Raw genomic sequence first — 11,906 nt, forward strand, 5'->3', positions numbered from 1 at the left:
CGTGATTTCTTTTTACATCAAAAGGATATGGCACCTCCATATAAACTGAAGCCAGGACATGCCTTTCAGGGCATAGAATCATAGAATATCAGAGTTGGCAGGGCCCTCAGGAGGTCATCTTGTCCAACCACCTGCTCAAAACAGGACCAATCCCCAACTAAATCATACCAGCCAGGGCTTTGTCAAGCCTGACCTTAAAAACCTCTAAGGAAGGAGATTCTACCACCTCCCTAGGTAACCCATTCCAGTGCTTCACCGCCCTCCTAGTGAAAAAGGGTTTTCCTAATATCCAACCTAAACCTCCCCCACCACAACTTGAGACCATTGCTCCTTGTTCTGACACCTGGTACCACTGAGAACAGTCTAGATCCATCCTCTTTGGAACCCCCTTTCAGATATTGAAAGCAGCGATCAACTCCCCCCTCATTCTTCTCTTCTGCAGACTAAATAATCCCAGTTCCCTCAGCCTATTTCACTCTATTCTACAATCCAGGTCACACAGGCCTCTTAGCCACTTTCATACGAGCCTCTCATGCAAAGTGCTAGACCAGAAAAGATGGGGGACTATAAAGAACATTTCACCTTCAATTTGTTTAAAAGCAACACAGATCCTGATGAAACCGTGACTCTTCAGACAGTGCCGCCACATGCTCAGCCCTCACTCCCTGAGAAAGGGCCACACACAGCCTTGGAGATTAGAACCTGTCCTGGCTTTTACTGCTGTTAGCATCTGGGGCTGTCAACCGTTCCTGTGAGATTTTTGCTCATGGAGGGAGTGTGGCAGGCTATTAGCAGGAGTTTCCCTGGGGTGTGTAAAGATATTCCCGAGGTGGGACTGTTCCTGGGGCACGTCACAGGGTTGCTACCAAGACCTGGAGGACAATGTTTGTGCATGGGGCTGTTCTTGCTGCCTTGGGGGGAGCCGGGCCTAGTCCGGGCTGTTCTCCGGGCACGCGGGGGTGTCTATTGAAGGGCAGTTACTGGAGAGGGTGGTGTTCCTGGGGCACGCAGGGATGTCTGTCAAAGGGGCAGTTATTGGAGGGGGGGTGTTCCTGGGGCATGGGGGTGTCTGTCAAAGGGGCAGTTATTGGAGGGGGGGTGCTCCCGGGGTGCACAGGGATGTCTGTCGAAGCGGCAGTTATTGGAGGGGGGGCTGTTCCCAAGGGTGTCTGTCTATCGGGCAGTTATTCGGTGGGGGCTGTTCCCGGGGGTGCCTGTCTACGGGGCAGTCACTGGAGACGGGGGGGGGGGGTTCCCGGGGCACGCGGGGGTGCCTGTCTACGGGGCAGTCACTGGAGATGGGGTGGGGGTTCCCAGGGCACGCGGGGGTGCCTGTCTACGGGGCAGTCACTGGAGACGGGGGGGGGTCCCGGGGCGGAGCCGTGGCCCGCACTGTGGCAAGGGGCAGGCCCAGCTCCATCATTCGAGGGCCCACGCCCTGGCCCGGGGCGACAGGGGGTCTCGGCGGGTCCATCCCCCCGGCCTGGGGGCGGGTCTGTGCCCAGGGTGCAGGGGCGCGCGGCCCGCCCGCCACATGAGCCGTGCCCGGGGCCTAGGAGGGGGGCGGGAAGTAACCGCTACCAGCGCTTCCCCCCCCTCCGGAACCTACGTAGTCCCCGAGCCATTACGTCAGCCGCACGTGCGTGGGTCGCCGGGGGATGTCGTAAGTCAGTGGCCCTCCCGGGCTCGGCGGGATGACGTATACGTCTCGCGAGATCTCGGCCCCACAAACCGCCCCGTGAGCCTTTGCGGCCCCTCTTTGCAGCCGGCGCCGCTCGGGATGGGTGAGTAGGGCCGCGGCTCCGGGCCTGCCGCCATCCGCCGCCATCCGCCCGCAGGGCCGGCGGCGCGGGACCGGGCGCGGCGTGGGGGGTGCCGCGGGCCTGCGGGCTGGGAGGAGGGAGGATGCTGGGGTCCAGCGCGGCGGGGGCTGGGGCGGGCCCGCTGCCTCCTCCGGGGGGTGGGGCTGCAGCCCCAGAGCTCCCCCCCTCCCGCTTCCTCCGGCTGTGGGGCCTTGCGGGTCTGGAGCCCCCCCGTCGCCGCCGCCGCCTTCCCCCGCCCCCCGGCTTGGGGGGCCCTGCAGCGGGCGTGAGGCCTCAGCGCAGCCGGACTCGCCCTGCACCCAGGTGGGTGTGAGCGCGGGCTGGGGTGCAGGGCTCGTGCTCGCAAAGGCCCCAGTCTGGGAGGGGACAGTTTCCTTTGTTGCCGTGTGCTGGGTTTGCTGAACGCTTCGGGGGGGGGGCTCTTGAGTATCCGTGATGAAGCTTCTCTAATTGCTGCATTAGACCGAATGCACCATGTGGAAATCAACCTTGGAGAGCTGAGTACTCAGAGCCTTGCTGATGTACAGTCGGGCGGGCTCGTCTGCCTATCTGACCTGGTGCTTTTTGGTTTAACCCAGGTATCTCTAGGGACAACTGGCACAAGCGACGCAAGACTGGGGGCAAAAGGAAGCCCTACCACAAGAAGAGGAAGTATGAGTTGGGGCGACCTCCTGCCAACACCAAGGTGGGGGATTTGGTCGTTGGGGATAACTGGATGTTGCTGCCCTAGCCAGCTTTGAAAATGCTGTGTTACTTTCTGGCTTCATACGGCAGTGATAAGGGCTTGTGAAAATGCCCTGCTTTCTCAATCCGTACTCTTAATTTCTGCCTGTGCTCCTCTGAGCAGTGGCACTTCCCCCCTGCCTGTGGGATTTCAGCATTACATCAGTTCAGAGTGTTAGTGGGTTAGACGGCAATTGGAATGATGAGAACTTCACCTTAGGTGGGTACTATGGACCGTTTTGGTCGCAATTACGGCACCTGCCAGTGCTAGGATCTGTCATAGTTACACTGACCATATTGCCTTTCAACCTGAAACTCACTGTCTGCCCTTCCCTGAGGCTATTGTTTTGTTAGCAGCTCTGTTTTTGTTGTTGTCACAGATTGGCCCACGCCGAATTCACACAGTGAGGGTTCGTGGTGGTAACAAGAAATATCGTGCTCTGCGCTTGGATGTTGGCAACTTCTCTTGGGGCTCTGAATGTAAGTAGAAAGATGAGAATGCGGGCCTTTCGCATCTAGAAAGCGACCGTGTCTTTTTCTTGCTGTGTCAGCCATCCGTGCTACTGCTGGACTGGAGGAATGATACAAGCAAACAGCTTGGATGCTGATCTTCAGCAATGTGGTTGTCTGTACAGTGTTTGGTTCTGGAGCAGTGTGAATAATGATGATAACTTTGACCTTAGGTGGGCTTATTAGAAGTCTTGGAGGCCTCTGTAAAGCTCACAGTGATAGGAATGTCATAGTTACACTGAGTGCATTGCTCACAGACGCTCTCCTCTCAGGCGGGGAGCAGCTATCCATGGAGTTTTCACATTAAAAACAAATGATGATTGTCAAATCATTGGTGATGATTTACAGCTTTCAGCAGAAAGTGCTCCCTGTTCCCAAGTGTTTGTTATCTAAATAAAGTAAGAGAAAACAGTCAAGGAGAAAGGAGAGTGTGAGGTCCTTGATGGTTTGCTGGAACAAGTGGTTTTGAAGGAGAATGCCCTGCAACAGGGTTGGAGGGTGGAGAAGAGGTTTTAAAAAGGAGTAAGGCATTAAGGTGAGAGGAGGGGGATATACAACCCTTCTACTGCAGTCATCAGTACTCCTGGAGGCAAAGAGTGTCTTTTGCTTGTGCCATGTTGAAACTAGTGGACTCCAATCTTGGCTGTCTCTTTGGATGCTTCTGTAATACAAATAATAAATAGTAAATCTGGTGCAGGTTAATGATGACTGAAAAGTGGCTTGTCTCACATGAGATAGAGGGGAAATGGTCTCTTTCCAGTTACTAGTGGAGAAGTATCCGTACTGTGAAAATCCCCATCCCTTGTTAGCAATCTCAGCAAGGAGGCCAAAAATTGAATGCCCTAACCAACAGGCATGAGCCAGCCCTGCTGAGCAGTGTGGGGAAAGCCAGCATTGCTGCTGTGCTTCTCCTGTGGACAAATTAAAGACTTGAGTCCCCAGGGATGGCAAACTTATTAAAGCAAAATGACAACTACCATAAAATTGTGATTTACCCCACTGTGGAGTGATCTGTGATCTCTAGAGGCCTGTGGAGGGTGGGAAACCTAGCTTGCTGCTCGAATTCTGAAATAAAGTCTTGATCCTGCAAACAGAGTGTAGTGCTTTCTGAGGGGGGGAGTCCCATTCACTTCCATGGGGTTGATTATCCATGGTAGGAAGGATTCACAGGATTGGGCCTTGACTCTCTGCATTTGCCATTTATGCAACTTGTGTGGTAATAACTTTCAGATGAGAAGTTTGATTTCCACAAATGAGACCGGGGAGGAGGAGGATTAAACTCCAGCATGGTCCTGTGCATCTAGTGCTTTATTTAGAGCGTGTGTAGCCTTCCATTTGCAGGTCTCTTTCCTGAACCCATATAGGCTACACTGGGAGAGGAAAGGATATACTGAAAATACTTGCCAAGTAGTTGGAGGATAAACTTGCCAAGTAGTTGGAGGCGTGGCTCCCAGCATGGATTGAGCACTGAAGATGCTGTGTTGTCTGCTTCGCATGTTTATGATGCATCCATTGTAAAAGCTTGTCTGGCTTGTGTGGAGTTTGTTTAATTCCCTTGTTTTCCAAGGCTGCACCCGCAAGACCAGAATCATTGATGTGGTCTACAATGCTTCCAACAATGAGCTAGTGAGGACAAAGACCCTGGTGAAGAACTGCATCGTTCTCGTTGACAGTACCCCATACCGACAGTGGTATGAAGCCCACTATGCCTTGCCTCTTGGACGCAAGAAGGGCGCTAAACTGGTATGTGCTGGCCTGAGAAATTCGTTCTTGATGCTATGTGAATCATGCCAGTCTGCCTGCTGGGCAGAGATTGCAGAGTCTGCACTGTGTCCCTGCCTTGCTTAATACCAGTCACTGCTGTCCCTTCTGCTTAGCAGTTTTAAACAAAGTATCTCAGAATCGCATTCCAGACCAATTCTAGCTTTTTGAGATGTTCTCATTTGGAGTCACATGGCTGTTCCAAAGGGAATGTTGGTTCCTTAAAACCGTTGTTCCACAGAGCCATCCCCGTGGATTTTGCACCCGGCAGAGTTAGATTAGTGGAGGGATCTGCCCCGAGAGCTTCCTTGGTCTTCTGATGATGATAACTTTGTCCAGTTCTGCTACTGAATGGAGAGCGATGACAACTTGTGACGCTGAAGAAGACTTTGCAGGGGCAAGTTGGGTCCTCACTGCGGGGAACAAGCTTCTGCTTCTAGAGCAGATTCCTGCATGTTAGTCAGTTACATAGGAATTTGGGTCCTGCCTGCAATGGTGGGTTTTTTTTGGGGGGGGTGGGGGGGTTAGTATTTGGACTGTTCAGTTTATTGTTGGATAGTGGGTGAAGGTTGGCCTGTTCTCATTGTCTGATTGTTTGGAGACACATTCAGATCATTACTCCAGTCTGTGTGATTGGGGGAAGGGAGATTAAGTTGATTTTTGGGGAGGGGGGTAGTTCATACTTCCAAAAGGACAAACCATAGAAAGTGTTTCATGTGCCTGTGTAGTGCATATCCCTTCCGGAGCCTGATCCCTGGCCCTGTCAACAAACTGGAAAGGCTGGATGGAGTTTGTAGTTGCATTCATGCCTCGTATCTAAGGGTTTTGGCTAGCAGAGGTTGCCTATTCTATGTGCACGGACAATGACTAACAGCAGTCATTGCTGGGAGATGGGGGGGGGCAATTGCTTTCACTCATTCACTGTCAGTAGCCACCTCTCCTACCCTGTGTTCTCCACATGCGATCAGGCATGTTTTGGGCTAGGACTGTAACAAAAAGGTGGACAGCTATACAGTTAAACGCAGCCTATTCTCAGTTCTTTCTTTGGCTTTGTTTCAGACTCCTGAAGAGGAGGAAATCTTAAACAAAAAGCGTTCAAAGAAGATCCAGAAGAAATATGATGAGCGGAAGAAGAACGCCAAGATCAGCGGCCTCCTGGAGGAACAATTCCAGCAGGGAAAGCTGCTTGGTGAGTCCCCAGGGAGGGAGAACTCGGTGGACTATACAGGCACAAAGAGAAGGTGCCAGAGCAGAAGCTATTCTTCTTAGTGTTTCTAAAATCCTGTCTGAATTAGCCAACCTGATAAAGCCATGCAGAGGTGCAGATTGAAAGTGATGGGAGAGTTCATCGGTTTAAATAGGCTTGGCAGAACTTGATTTTTATAATTTTGACAGTTATCTGTGTTTGTTTTTAAATATTTTTATCTATTTTAAATTTTTCACAGTTGCAGGAAATTATGGGGGTGTTAGCCCCTAGTAATTATTTAATGACCGTAGATGTTGAGATTAATTAAAACCCAAATTATGAGCATTGTGTCAAAATCTACCAAGTAAATATCTTTAAATCAAATTGTTAAGAAGTTCTAAAATAGCGCTAGCTGGAAATCTCGCTGGAAATGTTTTTAATCAGCTTGTGCTTGTATGGTGAAATGGACATCTACCGATTTAAAAAAAAAACAAATCCTTCCATGCCTAGCTGTAAATGTTTTACTGGATATTAGCCACAGCTTTCCTTTCATGTATGTGGATTCTGGAGGGTCCAGCAGTTTTGGTCTTGGTGAAAAGGAAAAATTTTCCACGTCACAGCTGGCATGTTTGTTCAGCTCCTGGAATTGCTCAGCCCTGGCTAGTGATCATTCTCTATAAACCTTTCTCTGGTAAGACTTGCCAGTGTTGTGAAAAGCCTACGGCCAGGTCTGCACTACAGACCTGTATCGTTCTAACTATGTCGCTCAGGGGTGTGAAAAATCCACACCCCTGAACAACATAGTTATACCAACATAACCCCCGGGGTAGACAGCGCTAAGTCAATGGGAGAAGCTCTCCTTTGGCTTAGTAGTGTCTTCAGTACTGTGCTGAAGACAAGCCCGAAGGCTGCTTGTGCATCCTCTCTGCGGTGAGCAGCTTTCTTAGGTGAAAGGTGTTACTTGTTAAGCCTATCTGCCGTTGTGCATGGGTGGCCTGGTATTCTGAAGTCTTCTGGTGATGAGAACACTGTCCAGTTCTGCTACTGAATTTAAATGATGAAAATTGGAAATCTGAAGAGGACTTCACTAGTGCATATCTTCCCCTCACACTTGCATAGCCCCACAGCTGTGCCTGAGTAGGATCCTTTCAGGGAGATGCTCACTAACATATTGATTGTTTGAATAGGCCAAGAAAGGTTGACCGTAGAGGGCAAGAAAGAGTCCAGCTTGTTTGAATGGACACTGTGATGTGAGAGTCCGTAGCAATGTAGCTCCTGTTTCTTTTTCCCTGACCTAATGACTGACTTCTCATTGCAGCTTGCATCGCCTCCAGACCTGGACAGTGTGGCCGAGCAGACGGCTATATTCTGGAAGGCAAGGAACTAGAATTCTACCTGAGGAAGATCAGGGCCAGGAAAGGCAAATGAATGTACGATACACAACTAAAAGACCGAATAAAAACCCCTGAGTCTTGTTATAAAAGGGTAGTGTGCTTATTTGTTTGGGGAGTGAGGCAGGGCTTGGGAAGCTCCTTTCTCCTGCAAAGACTTGAAAGCAAAGGGGCTATAATCAGGACTTTCTGCTCGCTCCATGCTTTCAGCCCTAGGAAAGCGCTGAAGCTGCAAGCCCCAGTGCTAAGATAGGACCTAGCAGGAAATGTGTAGGAGCGACTTAATGGGGCAAACACAAGTGTGGAGAAAGGGGGGTTGTTAGTGGCTTGGTTTGTGCAGCAGTTTGTAGTCTGCACCATTGATGTAATTCTAGCTGTTCTAGATTGCCGATGTACAGGGGTGTTTCTGATACACGGCTATGTTTGCTGTAAATGGGGATTGCTAGACTGGAGCAGACCTGTGGTCTATCTAGTCTGTTCTGTCTCCTGTACTTGATTCGTTACAGGAGGTGTTAATAACCTGTAGCTGCTAACCCAATACGGCACCAATGGGGTCTTTTTACTGGGTGCTGGGAAAATCTCCATTTGGAAACATTTCCTGTTTTGGACACTGGTTCCGATCTGTACATTGATTTACATTTTATACAGAGAGCTTTGGCTAATAGGGTTTATTTAAGAGAGACCTGCTGACTTGTTTTCCTTTCAGACATCCGTTTGTGGAACAGCTTAGACACTGCGACATGAGAATCGATAGCCAGGCATCTTTTTTTTCTCTGCCCCATCACTGTTATCTGGACACTGTAACTTCTATTGTAGCAGGTACAGTGTGCTATTAACTCTCAAATGTAACTTTTAAAATCTTACTCAGCTGTTTCACTCAATATTCTGCAGCTGTGAGTGCTCTGTAGTGCTCCTCCGAACGCCACACACCCAGTACGTATTTTGAACTAGTACATTTAACCAACATTTACAGTTTCCTGCTTGGTCGAGAAGTTACTCTACAATTTCAGTTGGTTCTATTTCAAGTTAGCCTTTGGGTAGAACTGGTGCTGCACTGCTGAGTGGCTGGTTGGTCTCCTCCTTGACCTCCTGAGTCTCATTACAGTGCAAGATGAACTCCCTTCTAGCAGAAGGGCCAGGCTATTTCAGTGGTCTGTCTCTTTTGATAGTTGGGTACAAACTTCCCTTTCTCTTCACCTACCATCCAGTGGACAGGAGGTTGCTGTCAATTGCGCATCTGAGGTGCCAGACCCTGAACATGGGTGAACAAAATTATTTTCCAACGTACAAATGTCTGTACTGAGTCAGGCCAAAGGTCCATCTAGCCCAGTAGCCTGTCTTCTGACAGTGGCTGATGCCAGATGATTCAGAGGGAATAAACAGAACAGGGCAATTTCAAGTGACTATCCCCTGTCATCCAGTCCCATTTCAGGCAGTTGGAGGCTTAAGGACATCTGGAAACTTAGGGACACCCAGAGCATGGGGTGGCATCCCTGACCTCATGGCTTGTAGCCATTGAGGGATCTATCCTCTGTGACCTTTTTAAAATCTGGTTTTACTTTTGGCCTTCACAACATCCCCAGGCAATGATTTCCACAAGCTTGACTGTGTTGTGTGAAGAAGTACTTCTTTGTGTGTGCTGCCTATTCATTTCATTGGGTGACCCTTGTTTCTTGTGTTATGTGAAGGGGTAAATAACACACCCCTATTCATGAATGGCATAGAGAAAGTGATTTTATAGACTTCTATCGTATCCTTCCTTAGCTGTCTCTTTTCTAAACGTAAAGGTCCAGCCTTTAATTTCTCCTTGTATGGAAACTGTTCCTACCCCAGTCACTTGTGTTGCCCTTCTTTACCTGTTTCAGTTGTAATATCTTTTCTGATATCGGTTATCAGAACTGGACAAAGTATCCAAGGCTTGGGCGTATCATGGGTTTCTATATTGGCATTACGATATTTTCTGTTTTATCTGTTCCTTTCCTAGTGGTTCCTAACATAGTTAGCTTTTTTTCAGTGCCGCTGCACATTGAGTGGATGTTTTCAGAGAAATATACAATATGACTTGTGGATATCCACACATGGTCTCTTTCTTGAGTGGAAACAGCTAATTTAGGCCACATCGTTTTGATGTATACTTGGGATATTTTCCAAAGTGCATTACTTTGCACTTACCACATTGAATTCCATCTGCCATTTTGTTATCCAGTCTCCAAGTTTAGTGAGACTGCTTTGTAATTCTTTGCAGTCAGCTTTCAACTTAACTGTCTTGAGTAATTTCGTATTGTCTGCAAATTTTGCCATCTCAGAGTTCACCCCCTTTTCCAGATCACTTGTCAGTATGTTGAACAGCACTGGTCCCAGTACAGATCCTCAGGGAACCTTGGTGTCACTTCTCCGTGGTGAAAAGATGCACCCCTTCCTGTTTGTTTTTTTCTTAGCTGAAATTACCCTATTAGGGAATGAAAACCATGTGAGACGCAAGATTCTCATCTGCATCAAACTAAACAAGTCGTCTGCTTGAACGTGCTTGTCTAAGTCTCCTATAGGTTATCAGGCTGGAAATGCAGCTCAGTGTTTGAATCGAAGAAAGGTGCAGACTTCTTAGAACTTAGAATTCACCCAACAAGTGTTTTGTGCTATGCAAGTCGGTTCCTTTCTCCTTATTTCTTGAGTTTGCTCTTGTGTCCTAGCAAGGTGACCACCGCCTTCTTGGTGGTGAGCTATTCCATCCACTAGGGGACAGTGGAGAAGGTGCACAATTGGTTTCAAATGTCTGGGCTGCATAAAGCTTTTATTTAGCCCATGTGCTAGAAGTCACAGCCCCTGTGGCTAGAGAAGCTACTAAACCAGTGTAGCCTGCTTGTATTGTTTTCCTGCTTGCAGACAACCTGAAATAGCTCTAAGATGGGCTCTGGCTTTATTCCTCTCAAGGAGGTATTTTATCTTTATGCCTCAGTATGATACCAGACATCGCAGATCTTTATATAACTCCCCCGTGTTAGTTGTGCAGCTAGTTACAGTAACATATGTACACAGAAGGAATAACTGCATGTGAACATGGCCATATAAACAGTTGCTGGCGTCACTTTCCTATTTTTTACCTATAAACTATAACAACGCCCTTGGTCTTTGTACAAACCTCTGTTAGCACTGGGAGCACCCCATAGCATGGAGCACTTACGTCCTTAATGTTTGCTAAACCCTGAAGGTCAGGATTGCAAATGTAGCTCGGCCATCCACAAAATGAGAAGTAATACTGTTAACCAGGAGGGAGCAGACAGTCACGAGCAGGGCTGAGCTGTTCTAACAGAGGATGCAGATAGCTTGTAGAGGGAACTGCCGGCAGTGAAGAGTGTCCTCAAATCCAGTCTAAAATAGTGACAGAGAAGAGTGGAGTAACCACTTGCATACACGCAAGAAATTAGGGCTTGTCTACATGGGGAAATAGCCTAGGAAAGCTATTGCCCTTTAAATTCACACCCCAGCTTGTTTTTCAGTAGACTAGTCCTTGGTTACATTATTTTCCCTTTCAAAGGTTGAATAGTTCAGAGAACTACTAATTCTCTCTACACAGATCTTTCTTTGGAATAGGTGCAAATGTATACACTGGGCTTAAACCACCTGTATTTTTAAACCAAAAACGTTTGTGTATGTGCTTAAGACGTTGCTTTTTAATGCAGTATAAAGTGGTGATTGTACAACTTATTTCTCTAGAGTCCTTTTAGGTGCACAAGAACCAAGTCCTGTCGTGTGGAAGGAAAAAGGATTCTGACTTTAGAGTATGTGCAAAAGAAGTGGCTGTGTCTCATGTAACCCCCAGCCAGTGTCCTCCGTACCCAGCCCGCCACTGTCTATGTGAGAGAATAAGAGGTGCAGCTGGTTTTGGTGTGTCTAAACTCTAGTACTACAGCATATTTGGCCATCTTTCCCTTAGCTGCAGCTGTCTGAGATGTGGCAGGCACTGGAGGTTCAAATTTACCGTTAAGGTAACTGGGTACCTCTCCTGTGAAGTTAGTGGGACTTGTGCCTGCCTACAGCAGACCTGAACTTGGCCTGGATGTTTGCCATACAGTTTACACAAGCACTCTTCACCATATTGCATGAATCACCTTCCCCCACCAAAGAAATGCCAGAGGTGGACTTAAGGTAATAAAAGGCATCCTGGAAAAATGTCATTGCCAGTACCCCATCTCTTTTCTATGCAAGTGCAAATGGGTCAGAACATTCATGGGATATTCCCTATTGCACAGATGGGGAAACTGAGGCAAAGATTTGTTTAAGATCACACAGCAATTCAGTAGCGAAGTAGGAAATAGAATCCGGGTCTCTTGCTGACTGGGATTATGCCTAATCCATCTGCCCACAATACCCCCACAGCGCTTCACTTCATTCTTCTGCTTATTTCCTGGTCTGAAACATGCTGGAGAGGGCTCCACTCACACACAGCTCAGTTGATTGTTGGTGATGTTTACAGAATGGGAGGCCTGCTGGGAAGAAGTGGCTCTGGAAAAG

The 11,906-nt window shown here is 48.3% G+C and overlaps 1 protein-coding gene and 5 non-coding genes across 6 annotated transcripts; all 6 read left to right on the forward strand.

Moving 5' to 3' along the window:
• The first annotated feature begins 1,519 nt into the window (after positions 1-1,519).
• On the forward strand, positions 1,520-7,486 carry RPS8 (ribosomal protein S8). Its single transcript, XM_045028734.1, has 6 exons — positions 1,520-1,784; positions 2,402-2,508; positions 2,927-3,026; positions 4,624-4,799; positions 5,877-6,006; positions 7,322-7,486. Exons 1-6 carry the CDS (start codon positions 1,535-1,537, stop codon positions 7,429-7,431), a joined length of 873 nt encoding a protein of 290 aa, XP_044884669.1. The 5' UTR covers positions 1,520-1,534; the 3' UTR covers positions 7,432-7,486.
• On the forward strand, positions 2,247-2,331 carry LOC123376769. The gene has a single exon (XR_006581940.1). It is a non-coding gene; the product is annotated as a small nucleolar RNA SNORD55/SNORD39 (small nucleolar RNA).
• Positions 2,739-2,844, forward strand: LOC123376773. The gene has a single exon (XR_006581943.1). It is a non-coding gene; the product is annotated as a small nucleolar RNA SNORD46 (small nucleolar RNA).
• On the forward strand, positions 5,131-5,203 carry LOC123376770. The gene has a single exon (XR_006581941.1). It is a non-coding gene; the product is annotated as a small nucleolar RNA SNORD38 (small nucleolar RNA).
• Positions 7,014-7,084, forward strand: LOC123376771. Its single transcript, XR_006581942.1, has one exon. It is a non-coding gene; the product is annotated as a small nucleolar RNA SNORD38 (small nucleolar RNA).
• A 957-nt stretch (positions 7,487-8,443) lies between the features above and the next one.
• On the forward strand, positions 8,444-8,575 carry LOC123376785. The gene has a single exon (XR_006581955.1). It is a non-coding gene; the product is annotated as a small nucleolar RNA SNORA35 (small nucleolar RNA).
• The last annotated feature ends 3,331 nt before the right edge of the window (positions 8,576-11,906 follow it).

Source organism: Mauremys mutica, chromosome 8 (assembly GCF_020497125.1).
Source record: "Mauremys mutica isolate MM-2020 ecotype Southern chromosome 8, ASM2049712v1, whole genome shotgun sequence".
Classification (NCBI taxonomy): Eukaryota; Metazoa; Chordata; order Testudines; family Geoemydidae; genus Mauremys; species Mauremys mutica.

Bases quoted from the DNA above. Each gene is read 5' to 3' on its own strand.
- RPS8 (XM_045028734.1), top strand. From the start codon at position 1,535: ATGAGCCGTGCCCGGGGCCTAGGAGGGGGGCGGGAAGTAACCGCTACC. The intron at 3,027-4,623 runs GTAAGTAGAAAG...TTGTTTTCCAAG, and splicing joins CTTCTCTTGGGGCTCTGAAT to GCTGCACCCGCAAGACCAGA. The intron at 4,800-5,876 runs GTATGTGCTGGC...GCTTTGTTTCAG, and splicing joins GCAAGAAGGGCGCTAAACTG to ACTCCTGAAGAGGAGGAAAT.